At 43.6% G+C, this 22,685-nt stretch overlaps 1 protein-coding gene across 3 annotated transcripts in view; it reads left to right on the top strand.

Moving 5' to 3' along the window:
* Positions 1-22,685, top strand: part of Ric8b (RIC8 guanine nucleotide exchange factor B) — a 95,675-nt gene that overhangs the window by 17,148 nt on the left and 55,842 nt on the right. For 2 of the 3 annotated variants that reach the window (XM_038314425.1, XM_038314424.1), the window contains exon 3: positions 14,040-14,648. In XM_038314425.1, coding sequence (XP_038170353.1) covers positions 14,040-14,648 — 609 coding nt within the window. Of the gene's footprint in view, positions 1-14,039; positions 14,649-22,685 lie in introns of those variants that run through there. The other variant, XM_038314423.1, reaches the window with a different exon arrangement.

Below are 22,685 nucleotides of genomic sequence, written 5' to 3'. Positions count from 1 at the left end.
GTGGTCGGGTCCTTACCTGCTCCACATCCTACTCACAAATGAAAACGGGGCCTGGGGAGATAGCCCAGTTCTTATGAGCACTGAGGATCTGGGTTCAATTCCCAACACCCACATGACAGCTCACAACTGTCTGTAACTCCAATTCCAGGGGATATGACACTTTCATAAGACATACATGCAGGCAAAACACTAATACACATAAAATAAAAATGAATAAAAACACTTTAAAAATGAGACTGGATCAAAGATCTTGATCTAAGAGATAAAACTTACTGGGGAAACCATGGTATCATGCTTTCAGATGATACCAAAAACATAAACAAAAAAGAAACAGATGAACTGGACCTTGTTGAAATTAAAAACATTCATGCTTTAAAAGATACTACCAGAAAGAAAAAAAAGATAATCTGTAAAATTAGAGAAAATGTTTGTTAGAATTAACATATTTGGTAAAAATATCACCTAAAATATTTAAGGAACTCTTTAAAAATTTTGAAGTATCTTTTCCTTCATGTGTGTTTGTGTATCATGTGCATGCTTGGTACCCATGGAGATCAGAAGGGGGCATTGGATTCTTTGAAACTAGTTATGAATAGTTTATAAACATGCAGGTGCTGGGAACTGAGCCCAGGTCCTTGGCAAGAGCAACAAACACCCTTAACTGCTGAGCCTTCTCTTAGCCCCAGGGACCCTTACTCAGAAGACAACTGAATTTACAGTGCACGGAGAACTGTTGGGGAACTTTTGTTAGCCAGTGACCTTTAAGGTACTGTCCCACATTGGGCGCCAAATTGTAGTAGTATCAAAGTGTTCCACCATGTCCTGGAATGGAGTATAACAAAGGTTTCTTTATTTGGGGATAAACTCACAGTAAAGGTAGCAATCAGTCCTCTGCATCCACTGGGAAGTGGAAACCAAATTCAGCAGAAAAATGTCGATGCTGGTCTCTGACAGAGAACTGAAGAGCTAGGTTTCCAAAATAAAAAGTTGATATCAGATAAAGGTAAATCAAAACTGCTATAAAAAAATCAACTCACCCCTACTGTGCTAGAACAGGAGATAATAACAAATATTGACAAGAATGCTGAAATATGCAAGCCTGCGATTCACACACTACTTGTAGAAAGTAGTATATCTAGTCTGGAAAATAACCTGCCAGTTACTCACGAAGTTACACCAGTTACCCCCTAACATGCCAGTTTTACACCCCTAGGCATCTAGAGTGTCTCTTGCGAGTGTGCTACAAAAAGCAATGTGGACATAGTCCACATAAAACTGCACACACAGGTATGCTGCATAATAATCAAAGAGTAGAAACTACCCAGATGTCCATCAGCATGTAAATGACGAACAAATATGTTACATCCTACAGCGGACTATTGTTCAGTTAAAGAAATAAAGTCGCTGGTGCGTTCACGCTGACACTGAATGGACCTTGAAAGTGTGCTAAGTGGAGGAAGCCAGACAGATGTGGTGTTAGTGTGAGACGCCCTGGATAACAGGTCCTTAGCGACAGGAAAAAGATTAGTGGTTGCCAGGGACCGAGGACTAGGGAAAGAGAGGAGCTGGGATTTACTGCTAGTGGGTATTGAGTTTCTTTTGGGAGTGATGAAAATATTCTAAAATTAGATAGAGGTGACGGTTGCACAAGTGTGAATATGTACTCTAAAAACAAATGGCTGTGTACTTTAACAGGTTGGACTTCTGTGAATCATATCTCAATAAGATGGTATGAAAAAAGTATTAGTAGATAAAGTATACCATATGCCGTTCCTCTTATAAACCCTGTATGTCCGTGTGCACATCTAATCTTCTCAACAGAGCTTTAAAGTCCATACTGTGGTTTTTCTTGCTTTACAGGAGAGGAAACGAAGGCATACAGAGAAAGTGCTGTCTGAACTGGTGAGGGGTTAGGCCAGGATTCAGACCTCAGAAGCCTGGTACCATAGCCCTGTATTATACTCTATCAGGCCGGACTGGCCCATTGTGTGGCTTATTAATCTACTCTTAAGTGTCCAGGATTTGAGTTTTGTTGTAGAGTGTAGGCACTGAAGAGTATCAGAGAGCATGCTTTCCACATCCAGCCCCTGCTGTGTGGATGACTGGAGGACGTGGGCTCTAGAATTCCAGTGTGTTGCAGATTCTTTTTTTTTTTTTTTTTTTTTTTTGGTTTTTCGAGACAGGGTTTCTCTGCAGCTTTTTTAGAGCCTGTCCTGGAACTAGCTCTTGTAGTCCAGGCTGGCCTCGAACTCACAGAGATCCGCCTGCTTCCGCCTCCCGAGTGCTGGGATTAAAGGCGTGCGCCACCACCGCCCGGCTAGATTCCTTTTCAGATATATCAGAATTTTTTTGTTGTTGCTAGAAGTGTAAGGTTGGTTCCCTTATTCAGTACTTTGTTCATTTCTCAGAAATTTTGCTCATATGTCAAGGAAAGTGGAATATTTATATGTCTGTAATTGATAGAACTCATAGGGACTAGACTTTGCCAATAATTCTAATTATTCCAATTATGGATAAAAAATTGAGAGTTTTCCACCTGTGTGGGAAAGCTGTGGCCAGAACAAGTCTCAATTTCTCTTCTTGCCTTTAATGATCATCGCTGTGAAGCTCATCCTCAGAGAACTCACACTGTAGTACGGGGCCCTGAATGTTGTCCCATACAGGTTCCCTCTGGGGTATCATGAGCCAGAGGCATCAATTCTGAATACTTCATCTAATGCCCGTTTTCCAGGGTCTGCTCTGGTTCCTTCTCTGGTCCCCGCTCCTCTCAGGTTCTGTCCATGTTCCACTGTCCTTCCGTCTCCTGCCCCGATAACTCGCCTACCAACGCTTTCTGTGACTAAAGTCCCTGGATTATTTATTCAGTATTTTAACACATAGCTTAAGCTGTTGTATATTGAAAGATGCTTACTACTCACTCATTTTCCATGTGTTAAATCTCCCTAATATAAATTATCTGAGTCTTGTTGTATTATTGCTATTAACCCAAAATAGATGTTTTTTCACTTAATAGTTCTCTTAAAATTTTTCTCTTTTGAGAAATTCTGGCATGCAAGAAATGAAGATATTTCTGTAACTGCCAGTATTACCAACCTAAATTTTCTTAAAGACTAAGATTTGGCATCTGGTTTGGAGAAAAGGACTTTTTGGAAAATAAAGACACCTAAATAGTAAGAGAAATGTAGTGGACTGGATTTGTGTTTGAAGAGAAAACGTTTCTACACATGCTTTTCTACCCTCAGTCTAGAAAGGAGGGACAGCTGAGTAGTTTTAAGTTTTTGTCTACACCTAAGCCGTCTTTCCCCTCTGTTAGGAATCGTTTGATGGTAAGCGCGCCATTCTCAGGATTGCTAATTAGCTAAGAAACTTGAGCCAAACCAACTTAGTGATTGTTCCTCAGAACTCTTAGGTCTTTCCGACAGAGACCCTAGGTGGTGGTCTGTCCTGCTGAGAGATGAGCACAACCAGGAAGAGAAGACGTAGCTCGACTGTGAGAGACGCACTCTGTCGGAAATAAAGTGAGAATTTCCTTGTCTTTCATAATATGATTTAGGAAAAAATCCCAAATGTATAGATATAACATTGGTGTAAGTAAACATGGACTAAGATGGGTGAGTATTCATTTAGGAAATCTGTTTAGCTTTTTTTTTATATTAAAAAAACTCAAACTTGACCCTCCAGAATCCTTCTCTATGACTTTTATTAAAAGCATGTTTTACTGTTCTACAGTAATTCATTAAATGTTTAGTATTTTAAAATACAATTTTTGAATAGTTCTTTTAGAGAATGGACAGCCAGTTACTTATCTCCCACTACTAATGTAGTAACTTCCCTTCATCTTGCCTCCCTCTCTCACTCCCCTCCCCTCCTTTCCTCCCTCCCCCTCCCTCCCCTCCCCTCACCTCCTTTCCTCCTTCCCCCTCCCTTCTTCCATCTCTCCTCCCTCTCTACCCCTCACTCCCTTTCCTCCTTCCCCCTCCCCCTCCCTCCACCTCTCCCCCTCTTCTCCCCCTTCCTCCCTCCACCTCTCCCCCTTTCCTCCCTTCCTTCCCTCCCTCTACCTTCCCTCCTTTCCTCCCTCCACCTCTCCCCCTTTCCTCCCTCCCTTCCCTCCCTCCACCCCACCCCCTTTTCTTCCTTTCCTTCCTCTCCCCTTCTCCCTCCCCTTCCCTCTCTCCACCTCTTCCCCCTCCTCCCTCTCCCTTCCCTCCTTCCTCTACCTCTCCCCCCTTCCTCCCTCCTCCTTTCCTCCCTTCCTTTCCTTCCCTCCCATCATGTCTGTCCCTCCTCCTTTCATGCTTTTTCTCACTGGCTGTATACAGAGGGCCAAAGTTGAGAGGTATCATGTTCAGGTGGCTGACCTTCAGTTCCGGTTAAGGACTAAAATTAGATCCCTGTGGAATATATATCCACTGACGTCTGGTGGAGAGTGGGCATAACCTTGACTGGCCATAAAGACATCATCCAGGGAGTTTGCTTTGACTATAAATATTCCTTGAACATCTCTCTTGTTTAAAAATTTGAAAATCCCTATGACCTTTGTGTTGTAATCTGTAATGCACATTTAACATGCGCATCCCACATCCCAGTATTTTAGTATTGCTGTGGTCCAAAAGATACACGAGGACTCTGACACGGGCCACCAGGTGAATGTAAAAGAGTCCATTTTAAGATTAGGATCCTGTCCTGTCCCTCGAGCGGTACTGGTTGATTCCAGTGACTCCAGATGAGGTAGCAAGGTGGTCAGGATGGGGAAAATAACAAGGGCAAAGTCCGTGTTCATTGAGGAGAACGTGGCAGACTGTAAAGAGAGCTTATTCCAGTACCACTGCAATAGAAGAGCAAAACTGTTAAAAAGAAAAGGTGAGAATTGTAGGCCTGTGTTTAAGAAGTGAGGTCTGTTTAAGGGTGGGGAAAATCAGTCACTACTTCCCTTGACTGTCCTAGTCTAGTTCAGAGTGGTGTTTACTGTTGGGAACATCCGTTTGGCTTTATTTCTGGTATCACACATGTCATCTCCTTTCATTCTCCCTACAAACCACGAAATGGATGTCCTTGACAGATGAGGGAGTGAGAGGAGCTTGCCATTGTACCCGAAGCCACAGCGCTGGAGCTGAGACCAGAGCTTTAGCGCCCTGTTGAGTGTCTATAGCTCCCAGTGCGACTGTGTGTGTGTGTGTTTGCAGACAGTCGGTGCATCAGACATCCTCAGGGAAGAGCAGAGACATGTTAGAGCCTGCCTCCCTGCAGGTTGATACGAGAGATGCATCTCCACAGATAGCGTTCAAAGTCTCCAGTGTCCATTCAGTTCTGCAGCCGTAGAGATTACGTCCTGCTTTGGGATGCTTTTGAAGATAGGACTAATTTAGCAAGGTGAACAGTTGAGACGACTCTAAATATATAAAATGAGAAGGCAGAGAGGTTCCTACAGATACTTAGTTACTGGGCCCACCCCAAGGATATTGTGACACTAGTAATTGAATATGTTTTAGAAAGGTCATTACAGGCGCTCTGAGCTCTCTCTAGCTATTGAGGGGCTTGTGTTTTATATGACGTGACCACTGTGGGACTGTGACAGAAAAGTCTGTCCTCGGCACTGTTGTCTGAACACAGGGAGGCTCTTAGCGTCACTCCCTTCCGGCCACTGTCCTCCCAGCTAGCGCCCTTTGGAGTAAGTCCGCTCTCCACCAGGCGGTCCCTCTGCACACCTCCATGTTTTTCTTCTGTGTCTTGAGAGCTCTGCTGCCCACTTTCCCTGCTTCCAGGCAGACTTTAGAAACCTCTTTGTCAAGGTCCTACCGATCTGCTGTCTGCATTTGGAACAGCTGAGCATTCACCCATAAAACGCTTTCTTCTGTCTCCCAGAACACCCACACTTCTAAATTTCCTCATAAAGGCCAGTCATGGTGTTGGCTTGCCAGGGCTCTTTTGCCTTTTCTTTCTGCTTTTCCCCATGCAGTCTAATCCAGTCATAGTGAAGTGTTCCTACCCATACAGAAGGCATAGCTTCGATGGCTGCTTACAGCTCTGCCATGTACATTCAGCTTCCCACTGGACATTTTTATAAGCATTTCAGACATATTGTGACCTTATATAGAGTTCTCCAAGCCTGTCCTTTCCCTGGTCATCCCTTCCTTGTAAGTGTGTTGATGAAGCCAGAAATAATCTCCTGGTGTGGGAGAAAGGTCTGTATTCTGTCAATCATGTTTTAAATAAACACTGATTGGCTAGGTAGGAAGTATAGGCAGGGCGGTAAGAACAGGAGTATTCTGGGAAGAAGGAAGCTCTTCCCACAGTCCAGCCCAGACTACCAAAGAAGCAAGATGTAATCTGCCCGGCTGAGAAAAGGTACCAAGCCACGTGGCTAACATAAATAAGAATAATGGGTTAATATACGTTAAAGGAGCTAATACCTTCATAATTATACCTTCGTACCTGAGCTAATGGGCCAATCCGTTTATAATCTTATGAAGATCTCTGTGTGATTTTCTCTGGGACTAAACGGCTGGGGGACCGGGCGGGACAGAAACCCCAACAAGCAGACCCACCTGTTACATTCTCCCACACAGCAGGTCCTGTCAGTCCCCTGCCACCACCCCAGCTGAAGCTGTGCTTACTCTTCTCTAGTCTCTTCTAAATAGACAGCCAGCTTGGTTTGGTTTGGTTTTTAAATTTTAGCTGGGTTTAGCTCTTCTTTACTTAAACTCTTTAGTGACTTTTCATGGCAGTTGAGCTCAGTCCGTAAGACTCCTCATGGCTGGTTCCTGCTTTCCTTGACTTCATCTCACAGCAGCCTGCCTCTAGTCTCACTGCACGGGCTTCCAACACCGCAGACACACCTGGCTCCACCGGCACTGCCGTCCTCTACGCCGTGCATTCAGTCTCTCACATCCAGAACCAGGCTGACATTGCTCCAGCTACTTAGAGCTTCTAGCCACCCTCCGTTACAATGATTCATAATATTTTTAACTGTTTATTTTCGGCTTTCTTCACCAGCCTGTGATCTGCTCAGCCTCAGAATTTTGCCTTTGTCCACCCCCACACCAAACACACACACGATACCTTGAAAATCTTACTCATGTGTGCTAGGTGGTTGATCAGTGTTTCTCAATGAGGGAACTGATTGTGCTCCTTGGAAGACTGTTGACAATTTCCATAGACTTATTCTTGTGATGACTTGGTGGCCCTGCTGGTGCGTTACTAACATCCTGTAGAAACTGAAAGTTCCTGTAAATGTCCTAAAACACAAAGCAGCCTTCCAAACAAAGAATTTTTCTAACCCAAACTGCCAGTAATACAAGAAACTTCTGGTGCTCACCGCATTAACATAGCTTATATTTTCCCATAACTCTCCACTTGACTCTAAATCCCTTAGACCTTTGCTATTGTCTCTCCTCACCACCTGGGATTTATAAAGTAGACACCGGGAAATCTTGATTGTGGCAAGAGAGGAACAAGTGAATGCTCAAGCTAGGCAGGGTAGAACTAGCCTGTCTTTTGGTATTAAATAGAAAAAATAACTACTAGACTTTGCAGTAGAGTATAAAATCCGTATGTACAAATTACTGGCATAGAAAATTGTGGAAAGAGCATGCGTGAGATCCTATTTCAAACGTGCATTCTGGGACGGGTGGTAGTGGTGCAGGCCTTTAATCCCAGAGGCAGGGGGATCTCTGTGAGTTCAAGGCCAGCCTGGTCTACAAGAGCTAGTTCCAGGACAGGCTCCAAAGCTACAGAGAAACCCTGACTCAGAAAAAAGAAAGAAAGAAAAAAGAAAGAGAGAGAGAGAGAGAGAGAGAGAGAGAGAGAGAGAGAGAGAGAGAGAGAGAAAGACAAGCATGCATTATCTTCAGGTGGTAACTAAATTGTAATAAAAGAATCAACACATTTAAAATGACAAAAAACAAGATAGAAATGGTCTAAGGAATTAAGGAGTTATCTTTACCTTTGCAAGTAACAGTTCTGAGGTGACTGTCTAGGCATGCTAACTGCTATGCTCTGTGGATTGATGGGGTGGGGGGTGTTGCTCTTTTCCTTCCAGTTGTCAGGACGTCACTGTCTGAGCAAAGTCCTGGCCTAGGCCAGGCTGCCGTTTCTAGGTTGTACTGTAGACTTGAACAAGAAAGAGAAAAAGCCGAAGCCACTGTCTTAAACAGAACGTAATGACCCTGCGTCGTAGGAGCTCAGAGGCTTTGTTTCTGAATAGCTGGCAAAGGTGGTGTAGCCAGGCAGCCATGGAGTTACTGCCTAGGAAAGGGAAGCTGGGTTTGTTGGTGGGCAGCTCTCCATCTACCTCAGGGTCTGATGATGGGCGTCTCGATCAGCATCCTTACCAAAGACAAGATGCTTATCTGTAACAGTGCCTCAGAGATGATTAGTAAGGACTGCGGGCTTGTGTTCATTTTCTCCTCAGTGCTGGAGCACAGTACTTTTATGAAATACAATCAGAATTAACCACTAAGAGAAATAACTGTATTCTTAGTTGCCCCAGCAACATTAACCTACTGTGAAGATTGATTGCTAAGTGAAGACTCTCAACTTCTATATCTGTCTCAGTTTTTGTCCTCATCCCTCTCCGTGGTCTAGAAACAGGCTGTGAGTGGGCAATCACCCAATTGATATGGTTTCAGAAGTGTTTTCTGAAAGCCTCTTTTGGGTTTGCATGTAGACTGTGAAATCAGGTTTTAAAAAAAGGTGTTTTCTTTATATTTAAAACTTGAAATTTGCTTTTAAAATAGTTTTAGAGGTCACCTCCTAGGAGTGTACAGATGATAATAGATCATTTGAGTGTTCACGTTCGCTTCGTAGTTTATCTTACTTGTTTCACAGCTGAAGCCAAAGCTGACCTTAGTTCTGCAGATACATAAGAAAGCCTGCCATTGCCAAGCTGGGTGTGCATTGGTTTTTCTGGACAGGCTGCATTTCATGCTAAAGCTGCAGTGACACCATGAATTGCATCCTGCATATCCATTTAAAGCTGTGTTTGTGAAGGCCTGGGGAAACGGCTTAGCAGTCAAGAGTGCATACTGCTTTTTTAGAGGACCCAAGTTCAGTTCCTAGTGCCCACATGGATAGTTCGTCCCTGTCTGTAACTCCATTTCCAGGGCATCAAGTGCTCTTTTCTGGCCCCTGAGGCTACCAAGCATGTATTTGATGCACATACATACATGTAGGCAAGATACTCATACACATGAAGTAAAAATAAATCTTTTTAAACATTGTGTTTATATAAGGACCCTGTAGCAATTGGGAAAATGAGTTGTTTTTTAATGTCAGGAAACCAAATTAGGTATGCACAATTATAATTGTTAAAATAATAAGCATATTATTACAATTCAAATAACTTGACTCAGGGCAAAGTTCTTTGGTATATAGAACGTAGTATGGTTGTATTATTTTTATTATTATGGTTTTGAAAAGTTTACATGTTCATGCAATGTATTTGATCACACTCATTTCTTTACCTAATTCCTCCTGGTCCATACCTCTGCTCAACTTCTTGTTGTCTTTAAAAATGTTTCTATTTTAAACAACATACACATCTAAGTAATCTAAGCCCTCCTGGAAAAGTCTCCTGTGGGGAATCCTTTGTTCACAGCAGCAGACGTCTCTGCTGCTTTCTCCTTCCTCGAAAGAAGCATTCAGTGATGTTAATAAGAGGCTAATGTCTGCAGCTTGGGAACTCCATGAGTCTTGTGGATATTTCCTGTGCTCCGCTTGCTCTGTTAACAGTTACAGGAAAATAAAATAATGAAAGTCACCTTGAAGGACTGTTTTTATGTCTGTTTCATGACATTGCTTATCAGATGCTTTGATATTATTCCCATTATGCAAGTGGGAAACTGAAGCTCAGAACATAACTGTTGTAAGTTGAATACCATGTCTAATTATACAACTAGGAACTTCTTAATGGCAAAGTCAGATAGTAAGGGAGATCTTCCTGATTCAAACAGCATTGCAGTACATTTTATTTTTATAAAAGCAAGTCCTTGTGCTGCCAGACAGCTTGTGTTGTTGAGGCAAACCATAGGAAAAACCAGGACAGATGTACTGAATACAGGATAATAACTACAAATTGTGGCTAGGATATTCCTTGGGAAGGAAGAATGTTGGAGGTTAAAGTGGTTGGGGAAAACTTAAAGTAAAATTTAAACTTAACTTAGAAAATGGTTAAACTGCAGGCAGAGAGGGATTGGTGTTCATGGAGGGGAGAGGGTCAGAACACCAAAGAGCCAAATGTGAGACAATTGGTCAAGAATTGCAGACTCGGAGGGTACCTTGTTCAAATAGTACGAGAGAAAACTCGAAAGACAGGGTAGGCCAGCAGGAATGCTGTGTACATAAAGGTGTTTGTTCCCCAGAACTCACATGTTCACATGTTGGAAGGAAAGAACCAACTTCCAAAGTTGTCCTATGACCTCTGCCAGTGTGCATGCACACAAATACATGTTTTAAAAAGTTTAAAGACAGATCAGAGGATCTTATGCCAAAGTGGAGACTAGGATGTTTTGTTTCATGAGACCTGTGTGTGTGTGAGATTAAAGACAAGTGCAGTGTCCAGAGAAGAAAAGTGGCTGAGCCAAGTTCATACCAGGAGTAAATACAAGAGGCAAGATTTAAATCCAGACAAGTAAAATGCCCTCTCCTGTTCCTGATTACACCATCCTGTTCTGGTTGTAGTGGCCTTGGTAAGATGAACAGGTTTTGAGCCCAGAGTCAACCTTAAACCTTTAATGTGCCTCTCACATGGTTGGTTTCCAGTTTTCTTTAAAAAAAGGTGGCGATTCAACAACAATACCCATTCCCTGGCTGTTGATGTGTACGCACTGGAGAACTATTGGGCACTTAGCTTAAGTTTTTCTTACTGGGACTTATACTTTGTCTTTGTAGGCATACAGTGTGTTTTAAGAGTAAAGTCAATTTGAATATTGGTCTGTAGCTCAGTGATAGAGCACTTATGTGCCACTCACAGAGCCCTTGGTTCAGTTTACAGCACCACTGCAAACTTGATACATACTGGAAGGGTAAGTCGTCCATGCAGTCAGACAGAGCCATGGAGAAGGCTGCTTCTTCAGCCCCTTGCTTGGTTTAAACATAAACACCCAATTTTTCTGACTGATCCAAATGTGGTACACAATTGTTTTCTTCTAAAATCCTTTGAGTAGAAATTATTGTGTCCAGTAAAATCGTAAGTATATCTATTAAATACCCCTTGCTTCTTTTATACGTTTTCTTTCATGTGTTTGTAGTATGTATGCACGTGTGTATGTGTTGGATATGGATGCACATTTATGTGCAGGTTGGCTGTGTGTGTGTGTGTACCCAAGATTGATATCACGTGTCTTCTTGGTCACCCTTCATCTTACTTATTGAGACAGGGATCTTGTTTGAATCCAGAGCTCACCTGTACACTAGTTGAAATAAGCAGTCCAGTTACAGGGGACCAGCGATGCTGTTTCTGCCCCCTGCCCTCTGGTATTCTAGGCAGACTGCCATGCCCACCCAACACACATTGAAGTCTAGGGCTCCAGGCTCTGATCCTCATGTTTACATGAGAAGCACTTGCACCACCAGGCCACCTCTCCAGTTCTACATGTTCTTAAGTACTTGTATTTTCAGAAAGTAAGTTGACATCTAAGAACTGGCGTTACACCATGGTAAAAAGCTGCCTACAGTCACTGTGTGAGGTGTCGTCGTGAGATGACGTGCTCAGGAGAAACTGGATGACAGCTGCTGGAAACCAGAGCTCTTGTCATTCGTTCCAGGAGATGTGTGGTGACCTTTAGGTGTAAAGTATAAACTCTGTAGGCGTTTCTGACTTCGTAGACTTTCTTCTTAGGTCTGTTTCCCAGTCTGTTTGGTCTCTTTGTAGCCTTGGCTATTCTAAGTCACCTGCATGCTGTCTTCATTCTTGTGTCTGAAGACTTTTGTTATTGTTCTTGTTTTGAGTTTAGAAGGTAAAGATATCTGTGTACTATACCACATTCACATGTTACATTTTATATTTATTTAATTCCTTAGTTATTTTCTTATTCTTTTTATTATGTGTATGGGTGTTTTGTTGGTACGTATGCTTGCACCATGTACATGCAATGCTCACGGAGGCCAGAAGAGGCGTTGTATCCCTGGAAACGTGTTACTGGTAGGTAGGTGTGAGCCAATATGTGGTTTCTGGGAATCAAAGCCAGGGCCTCTCAAGAGCAGCCAATGTTGAGCCATCTCTCCAGTCCTGTATTCCAGGTTTCATATACAGAAAGACAGATCATTTCTTTCTTTTTTTTTTTTTTTTTTGGTTTTCGAGACAGGGTTTCTCTGCAGCTTTTTTAGAGCCTGTCCTGGAACTAGCTCTTGTAGACCAGGCTGGCCTCGAACTCACAGAGATCCGCCTGCCTCTGCCTCCCGAGTGCTGGGATTAAAGGCGAGATCATTTCTTTCTTGAAACAACTGTGTGGTGGTAAAGATTATTTGATTTTACCCCAGGATCATACCACATGAGAAATAGTATACACAATGTGTGTGTGTGTTTTAAGTCTGGCAGATCTGAAACAGAAGCAGTTCCCTGCCCCATGTAATTCTAATAACTGCCACACTGTAGCCCTGGACGACACCCACTTAAAACACTGCCTTTACAGTGACATAAAGACATTAAAAGAGAGCCGTGGTACCAGATGAGGCAGGGTAGAGTTGACATGGTATATAGTTGTTGGTGGTTTTTTGTTTGTTTGTTTGTTTGTTTGTTTTTTAGCGTGTCTAGTAAAGCTCCTTATTACCTTTAGAAAACGTTTATATTAGGATTAGTATTCTATTAGTTATATCAATAGCCTGTATCTGGACATTCATTGCACATGACCTGGGAGTCTTGGCAAAATCATGTTTGACCCATGTAGCTTCTTTGTGAAGAGCTAAAGTCTAATGATAGGCTAATAGAAACTTCATTTTAAAAATCTTACTGGTCGCCAGGCAGTAGTGGCACACGCCTTTAATCCCAGCAGAGGCAGAGGCAGGTGGATCTCTGTGAGTCCAAGGCCAGCCTGGTCTACAAGAGCTAGATCCAGGACAGGCACCAAAAACTCCAAAGAAACCCTGTCTTACTGGTGCTGGAGAGTTAGGTTAAGAGCACTGACAGCTCTTCCTGAGAACCCGGATTCAATTCTCATCACCCACGTGGCAGCTCACAACTGTCTGTAACTCCAGTTACAGGGGACCGGAAACTCTTGGCAAAACACTAATACACATAAAATAAAATTTAAAAAAATCTTATTTGCTGTGTCTGTTGTTTCTAAAGAATGTTGGAATACAGCTATGTCTTAATAGAATGATAACACTTACTTGGTCTGTATATGAGATTAAGTTTGAGAGATGCAGACCTGCAGTCTAAGAAGGAAGCTCACACAGAATGTTGAGGCCGTGTTATTAAATTTGGCAATACAGATACTTTTGAAACATAAGATTAAGGGCTGGAGAGAGAACGCGATTGTTAAGAACACTTGCTGCCCTTCCAGAGGACCAAAGTTTGGTCCCAGTACCCATACCCTGGTGGCTCACAACTGCCTGTAATTCCAGCTCCAAGGGAGCCAACACCCTCTTCTTGCCCCCCCCTCCTCTGGGCACCCACACGCAACGAGGACCAGCTCTCCATTTACAGCCTTACCTCCTAGGAGGGATGGCTGCGTTTGCCCTCTTTTCCCCTTTGCCCCAATACTATGCTTTTTAAAGCCCTGCTAAGATTAAAGCTATGGGAGATACTTTAGTGATTTAAGACAAAAAAAAAAAAATGATTTTTTTAAGTAAGAAAAACAACGGACCGAGAAGGCAGTGACTGCATCCTTCGGCTCTTCAGTGCTGCCATCCACTGCCCAGTGCAAGCTCCTCACCCTCCCTGGCCCTCAGTTTCCATATCTGTAGCAGTAAAAATGTGTACCAAACAGAAGGTGCCTTCTGGTTCTGATGTTTTTTGAGATTTATATAAAAAAGAGTCCTTTTACAGCCAGATCTTGAGCCTACACTGTTTGAAGTAATACGTACTTGTTGTTTTTCAGAAACTCTGTGAAGGCATATTTAAAGTCCTTGTAAAGGACGTCCCAACAACGTGTCAAGTGTCCTGCCTGGAAGTGCTCCGCATTCTCTCCAGAGACAAAAAGATTTTAGTTCCTGTAACAACTAAGGAAAATATGCAAATACTGCTGAGACTAGCCAAGCTGCACGAGTCAGATGATTCTTTGGAGGAGGTGTCAGAGTTCCCGGTTATTGTGGAATCATTAAAGTGTCTGTGTAACATCGTGTTCAACAGTCAGATGGCCCAACAGCTCAGCCTGGAACTGAATCTCGCTGCAAAGCTCTGTAACCTCCTGAGAAAGTGCAAGGACCGAAAATTTATCAATGACATAAAGTGCTTTGACTTGCGTTTGCTCTTCCTCTTGTCACTTTTGCACACTGACATCAGGTCACAATTGCGCTATGAGCTCCAGGGACTCCCGCTGCTAACCCAGATCTTGGAAAGTGCCTTTAGCATCAAGTGGACCGATGAGTACGAGTCGGCCATTGACCATAATGGACCTCCTCTTCCACCTCAGGAGACAGACTGTGCCATCGAGGCCCTCAAAGCTCTCTTCAATGTGACGGTAGACAGTTGGAAGGTGCATAAAGAGGTAAGGTTGGGAGGAGCACGCACATCCACCTGGAATCAAGGGTATGGGTTGCTGCACACAAAAGAGGAATGCCAAGTTGGGAAATGAAAAAAAAATGTTCCTTCACTAGTTGGTTCTCTAAACTGCAAGGTATTTCTTAAGTTGTAATCTTTCAAGGGCTGGAGAGAGAGCTCAGCAGTTAAGAGCCCTGGCTGCTTTTCCAGAGGACCTGGACTCTGTTCCCAGCACCCACTTGGTGACTCACGACCATCTCAACTCTAGTTCCAGGGGATCTGATGCTCTCTTCTGGCCTTCGTGGGTAACAGGCCCACATGTGGTACAGATACACATGCAAGCAAAACACCTATATGCGTAAATACAATAAAAATAATGGGGTAAAGAAAGAATTCCATTTTGTAGAATGGCAGATAGAGTCTTCCGAGTTCTATAATAATCTTACCTCTTACCTGGGGAGAAGCAGCAGGCTAACGATAGGTGTTTGTATTGACTTCCATCTTGGAAGTTAAGGTAAACCCCGTCAACTGAGCTTCGCCAACCACAGCTGATGTCTGTTGGGAAGAGAAAAACCATTGAGTGCACCTGTCACTGCAGTCCACAAGGTGTTAGGTTGCAGTGCACCTGTCACTGCAGTCCACAAGGTGTTAGGTTGCAGTGCACCTGTCATTGCAGTCCACAAGGTGTTAGTTGCAGTGCTGTGAAGCCTTCAGAAGCCTAGACCCACAAGATACTTAGTTTACATATGGTCTTAGGAAACAGGCTAATTATACCAAAAAGGGGGAAATGTTTTAAGCCACTCTACTTATTTCTAGACTAAGATCTTCCTTTGTGGCCTGAGCCGTCCAATAACCCCAGGTGAGGTAGATTAGATAGTTATATTTGAGTTCCTCCAAGAACGGTGTGCTGAACTTGAGATGTAGTCTGAGAAGCCCACAGTTCTAAGTGAGGAGCACACTATTGTTCATCAGGAACTCAGCATCTCACATTCTCTTCTTCATTAACTTTAAAAACCAGTATAGTTCAGCTCCCGCCTTTGAGGCTAACATTTGCCCTGTCTATTTGAAGTAATGCTCACCCATGTTTTTGCCAGCAGCCTACTGGAGAAGGATTATCTCAGCGCAGCTATAGTGGGGGCACACAGGCATCTGAGTTGCACAGCGCAAATAGGTCTGTATTTTGAAACCAAATATTTGAAGATGAGTGCTAACAGCTGTTGAGATGGCTGCAGTGTTGTCAGCCTTACTGAGACTTGGCAGGAAAAGATGTGGGAAGCCCACATGCTCCATGTATGCTTTCAAACCAAATATTTGGAAGTATTTAAAATGTTATGTCTCTGCTTATATGGTACCTTCTGTGGTTATTTTTCTTACACTGTTTGTGTTGGTGTTTAAGATTTCCAATTGGTGTAAAAGTGCCTCTGAGACTGTTGGTTTGCCATTGTTACACTTCCCTGTTTGGATCCTGTCAAGATGGCTGCCCCGCAGTGTGTGGGGGCCCGTGGTGAGAATCAGTACTCGAGACGAGCGTCTGGTAGTGCTTCAACTAAGTGACTGTGGCACTGGGGAGCTCTGGAAACGGTGAAATGGTAAAGCCTCGTTCTGTGTTCCAGGAAACTCATTCTTCGAGACGCAGGCTCTCCCCACATAGGGTCAGTGGTCCTAGAATAGGTTTATCTGTGTGAGCTATGGGGCAGTTAATGCAGCGTTTATGAAGTACGTGTCGTGAATGGGACACTGGGCCAGTGCTGAAGTCTTCAGAAATATAAACAGCACTGAAATAGGATCTTTGACAACCTATTTATAAAAGAGTGTCTTCATGTGGCTCTATTCAACAGTCGCCCGGCAGATGTTTATAAACAGTTGCTAGACATTGTCCCAGCATTGGGGAACACACTGGCAAATACTGAGCAGCTTTGCCTTCGTGAAACTTTAGTTTTGTAGGTAGAAATGGACAATAAGTCAGCAGATAGTTGGGTGCCAGGATGGAGAACTTCTGAATTAGCCACATGCAGAATGCAGGATGCAGGGACAAAAGTTTCCTAGAATTAAAAAGCACTTACAGGACGCAGAAAGCAAAGCACAGACTGCCTTTTTTTGGGACACTCAACCCAGCTGCAGTCCAGAGGCTGGGTGGGAGGCCACTTCCTAGGAGTCCAGTATCTTGCTTTTGTCAGACCAAAGGCACTTACTTCAGTTGAGTGAGCCAGTGGGATGGACAGTGCTTTAGGCACCAACCAAAATAAAGCTATATGAAACCGCAACCGAAGAATTCACTTTAAAATAGATAATATTTTTCTTCTTAGGAAAGTAATGTAGATTCATAGGCTCTACAAGAACCAACCACATAAAGGACCAAAAGGTGTGAACTACCTGTAGACCCCTCCCTCCCCGAGAAGGCGAGCTCTGCTCTGTTCACTCCCCATCACTCTTCCTGCATAACGTGAGCAGAAGGGAACTTCCCCAGAGTGCAGTCACTCTGTGACCTCATCTCCTCCACACTGCCCTTGAAGAACAGTGGTTTTCAGGGCTGAGGGCAGGCTCAAGTCACCTCCTAGCTTAGCTCCAGATTTGAGCCTCCAATTTGCCAAGATAAATCGTTTTTAAGAATAAGGGTCTCAAAATACATTCCCTCTGGCAGAAAGGTCCCTAGGAGTGGGCTGTGGGGTGAGTCTTCCAGGCTCTTGATCTCTACCCTAAAAAGAAAAATTTTAAAAAGAAAGATGGAACCTTTGAAAAATTATAAACCTTTGGAAAAAATAGCTATTGCTGTTCTCTTTAAACTTTTAACTAAGATTTTGTTTGGAGACTAAAAGGTTCCTGCAGCCGAGACAAATTTGATGGCTGCTTTCTCGCCCAGAAATACTAAAGATGATGAATCTCATGGGAGATACTTGTACATTGAAAACCACTTGTGAGGGTAAATAAAACCGCTGAGTATACATATAAAATAGAAGTATTTATATTTATCAGCCTTTTACAGCCTTCCTCATTTAAGCATGAGTATAATTAATTTTCTTGTGAAGTCTACATTCCTGAAATTGATGGAAAAGGATTTCAAAAGTTTGTTTTTTAAAAATACATACTGCCTGAGTGTATCTATCTACACTGTTTTAAACCCTAGGCATCTGACTAAAAATATTTATGCCTATGTTACACTAACAGGTAAAGAAAATAGAGCTATTGGCTGTGGTTCTAGCTGTTTCAGCAGGTATTTTTATTTCTTTTGCGTTTCACCAAAAGCAGAAAGTTAATGACTGGGTTTTCCTTGATGACTCACAGATTCATTTCACTTCTTCCTGCCTCCTGCAAATGCCTTCTAGTGGCTGAATCTGAAGATCCTCTTCCTTCAGCTGGTGTCATCTTCACCTGTGGATTCAGCTTTCTTCTCTCCTCCCCCCGCACTCTTTCCTGTCTCTCTCTCCCTTTCTTAAGAATAGTATATTTGAACGAGTGAGATGACATCTCTAGCAGGGTGTAAGCTTCTTAGTTCCAGAAAGGGTAGTTTTAAAATAATCTTATCTTTCCTATTTTATTTCCCCCAACATCTCTGTTGATGGAGCAATCTGTATTTTCCAGAGATCCCCGACTTAGTTCCCATTCCCTTCCCCATGTGTCCAAGTATCATGCCGTAAGAGGAGCACAGGGTTAGCAGGCAGATTGGAGACAGACGGAAGCGCAGAAGATACAGAGCGTGTAACAGGCAGCCCAAGGAACATTAGCCAAGAGTTGCCATAGGAGCACAGGAGGTGATATGGGACGGCCTTCTGTATATGTGTTGCTCTTATTAGTTAATGAATAAAGCTGCTTTTGCCTGTGACAGGGCAGAATATAGCCAGGCTGGAAGAGATATAGAGAGAGTAGGTAGAGTCAGGGAGACACCATGTAGCTGCTGAAGGAGACAGACACCAGAGAAACTTACCTCTTACCTGGTGGTGATACACAGATTAATAGAAATTGGTTAATTTCAGATAGAAGAGTTGGTTAGAAATACCCTTCAGCTATTGGCCAAGCAGTGTTGTAATTAATATATTTTCTGTATGATTATTCAGCTCTGGGCGGGCCAGGAACGACTGAGCAGTCTCCACCTGCAGGATGGTCCTAGAGACTTTGAAGGAAATAGAGAAAAGGATAGATTATTTAAAAACAAACAGAAGAGCTCCGGCTATACAGTGTTTCATTGTTGACTCATTTCAACAGTTACTTATTTTGTGCTAGTTTGTGCCAGATTCTAAACATGGCAAAAATGCAAGGTAGAGTGTAACCTCTCTCGAGCGCTGACACCCTGCAGGGAAAGCACACAGACAGGTGAATGCAGCTGTCCTACTCCGGGTCTGTGGCAGAGCTAGGAGTCCCAGATGAAGAGACCACATCTGGAGAGGTCCCCGTATGGTATCCTGAGTTGGTGGAGGCCTCCCATGGTGGGGGAGCCTGTGGATCTGGGGGTCACCTCTGGTGACAGTGTCCACCCGTTCATTAGTGCAGAGCCCCATCACCTTAAACACTTTTTTTTCTTGGTTTTAGAGACAGAGTTTCGCCAGGTGTCACAGAGCCCACTCTAGAACAGGCTGGCCTCAAACTCAGAGCTCCACCTGCCTCTGCCTCCTGAGTGCACCACCACCCCTGGCTGACCTTAAGCACCTCTTAAGTACCCTGTCACCATGTCCATTACCATGGAAGTTAGATTACAGTTTGAGCGTGAAAGGAACTTTTCAAACTATAAAAAGCTGTTTTTTTTAATAGTGTTTGCAATTTTTCAATATTCTGTATACTTGAAAACAACCACTTCACCATGCCTAGGAGAACCAAATGCCGTGTATTCCCGGTCTTTCGTCTCTCAGGCATGGGTAGCTAGGTCAGACTTTGATGAATGGTTTTGCAGATAAAGTGGAGTCTTGCCCAGTTGGCGTGAGAGGAGAGTGGTGGTAACAGCAGACCCTAAGTAAAGAGGGACAGCTATGTAGAGAACTCAGAGACTTTCTGCCTCTCCAGCCTGCCCGTCTCACCTCCTCCCTGTCTTCCTTCTCTTCCTGGCCTTGTGTCAGGTCAGAGGAGAGATGAGAATACTGATTTCCTGCAGACCGCATATCTGAGCCATAAAGTAATAAGACCCGTGTGTGCTTCACTAAGAGGAGGTGCATCTACTCCCGGTGTCGGTCAGATAGGAATGTTAGCTCTGCTGGATGCATGAGGACACTGAGGACACGTATGAGATCGGAGAGCTGAGATTATGTGGGGAAATGTACACAGTGGTTGCCAACAGTGGGAAATAGTGTCCGTGTGGATTTATACACACCACATACATGCAAGTACCCACAGAGGCCAGAGGGCATCTGATCTCCTGGAACTGGAGTTCAGGGTGCTCATGAATGCTGGTCACTGAACACAATTCCTCTCAAGAGCAGTAAAATACTCTGAATCACCGAGCCATCTCTTAACACCTAAACTTATTTTATGTTTTTGAGGCAGGGTCTCACTGTGTAGCCCTAGCTGGTCTGGAACTCACTATGTAACCAGGGTAGCCTTCAACACACAGGTATCCTCCTGCCTCAGCCTCCCAAGTGCTGGGATTAAAGCTATATACTGAAACACCCTGCAGTAAATTTTAGTTTTAAAATTTATCTTGTGTGTGTGTGTGTGTGTGTGTGTGAGAGAGAGAGAGAGAGAGAGAGAGAGAGAGAAATAGAGAGAGAGAGAGAGAGAGAGAGAGAGAGAGAGAGAGAGAGAGAGAGAGAGGTGGTGTACACACACATTCCATCGTTCACATGACAGAGATCAAATGACAACTTTGTAGAACTGGTTCTCCATCCATCTTCGTTCAGGGATGGAGCCTAGGTCATCAGGGTTATCAGGCTTTCATGACAAGCTTTTCTTTTCCTGCTGAACCGTCTCTGGCCCCACTCTCTTTGTTGAATAGTTGTTGTTAAAGTAGCACGCCTCTAACACACATGTTGAGATGTAGACGGGAAGAGTAGAATGAAGTGTACAAGTGAGCCACGTGCACGCACGTGACTGGTTATGATACCTGGAAGGATAAGCGAGAGGGTTTTTTTTTTTGATAAATGATACAAGTTCAAGTGGATGGGAAATGGATTTGAATCCTTTATATAATACACAAAAAATTAACCTGAGTTAGGAGACCTAAATATACAAATAAAATATTAAAGTTTATAGAAGATTGCCTTCATGATTTTATCTCAAACAACTCAAACATTTCTGAAATAAGCAAAGACTTCTAAAGAAAATAAGGACCAAACCATAAAGGAAAATTAATTGATCTTAATTAAAATAAATTCAAAGATGACAGTGCTGTCAAGGATAGGAATAGGCTTCTGGAACCCCAGTACTCAGAAGGCGCCCATGAAGGGTGGGATCTGCACCACAGGTGCCCTGAGCATGCTGCAGATGCCCACCGATGTGTGCACACCGTCAGCCCTGCAGTAAAATAGGCAGAGGGCTTGAGTAGAAATTTCCAAAGAGCTGTGCCAGTGCCCGGGAACACAGGCTGCTCGGGGATGTCATCTTCTCACCACGTGTCAGAAGACTCTGCTGGAATCGCTGTGCAAGGTGGGGTGCCCGCTTTGTGAGATGTTTTTCTAACTGTATGCTTGGGAAATACCATTTGGCAGTGCTCTCTAGAAACGTCAGAATGTAAAGTGTGAGTGTAGACAGTCCTGATGATGCAGCATTCCCTCTGGTGTGAACCCAGTATATTCCAGTGATGTGTAACAAGTGTGTTGATGGCAGCAGTCTCAGAATGCCCCACACAGGAAAAACAAAGTTCCCATTGAGAGAAGGGTGAATAGGTAGATGGTGATATAATATGTTCAGTGCACTCATGTGATAGCAGTGCTGTTTTGTGTCTATATGTGTATATGTATTCACGTATGTGGGCTTGCATGTGTGCATGTGTGTATAATGTGTGTGTCAACTGTCTTGTTCAATCACTGCCCACTTTGTTCTCACTGAAACTAGAGCTCACTTTATCCACTCAGCCATCTACCCAGCCCCGGTGGTGCTCCTGCACCAGCCCCGGCGGTGCTCCTGCACCGGCCCCGGCGTTCTCTGCGGTGAAGGCCCCATATGGTTTCACTACCAGAATGGTACTCTTCTATGTACTGTGTGACACACGACGTCAGGCTGCTCAGAGGGTTTCTTGGACTCACATGCTTTTGCTGTGGCAGATGAGGGTCAGCTCAGCACTTTAAGTAACACTGCTGTCAAGCACAGAAAAAACCACTCCAGCACATACAGCATGGGTCAGTCTCAACCAGAGAGAGACTGGGAGTCCGTTCTATTCCAGCCATACCAAGTTTAGTGGCAACCAAACTCACGAGTGTGATGTTGGAAGTTGGAGCTCTGGAGGCTGCCGTCTGCATGATAGGAGAGTTCTGGGGTCCTTAATCCTGACAGTAAGTCAGTCTCACGGCACTTACAATCGCTATTCATTTTGTGAAAAGTTGTTCAACTATGCACTTAGAATTCGGGCAGTTTTCTCTCTATAGGTTTTACTTGACACTTGAATTAGAATTTATTGTTCACCTGTTTAAACACATACCTTCTGTCTTCATGAAGATAATAACGGAGGAAGTATATGAAAGTTCAGTTAAATATGTGAAATTACAAATTATTCCACAAAAACACTCTTTTAAAAGATTTATTTATTTATTATGTACACAGTGTTCAGCCTCCATGCCTGCAGGCCAGAAGAGGGCACCAGATCTCATTACAGATGGTTGTGAGCCACCATGTGGTTGCTGGGAATTGAACTCAGGACCTCTGGAAGAGCAGTCAGTGCTCTTAACCTCTGAGCCATCTCTCCAGCCCCCACAAAAGAAACTTTAACAAAACACAATGATACAGATCAGGTGGCCACAAAAGGAGTTTCCTTAGGTCGAAAAGAAATTAACAGCAGGAAGTAGAGGCAGGGCAGCCCACGTTCAGAAGTTGCTCTTCAAGGGGGACATTGCAGACGGAGAGCATAATTGGGAATAAGAGGTAAAGAAGGCAGTGGGGCGGGAAGTGGTATTTACAGTTGTGGCTG

The sequence above is a fragment of the Arvicola amphibius genome, chromosome 17 (genome assembly GCF_903992535.2).
Source record: "Arvicola amphibius chromosome 17, mArvAmp1.2, whole genome shotgun sequence".
NCBI lineage: Eukaryota > Metazoa > Chordata > Mammalia > Rodentia > Cricetidae > Arvicola > Arvicola amphibius.
This window is presented reverse-complemented; position numbering and strand designations above follow the sequence as displayed.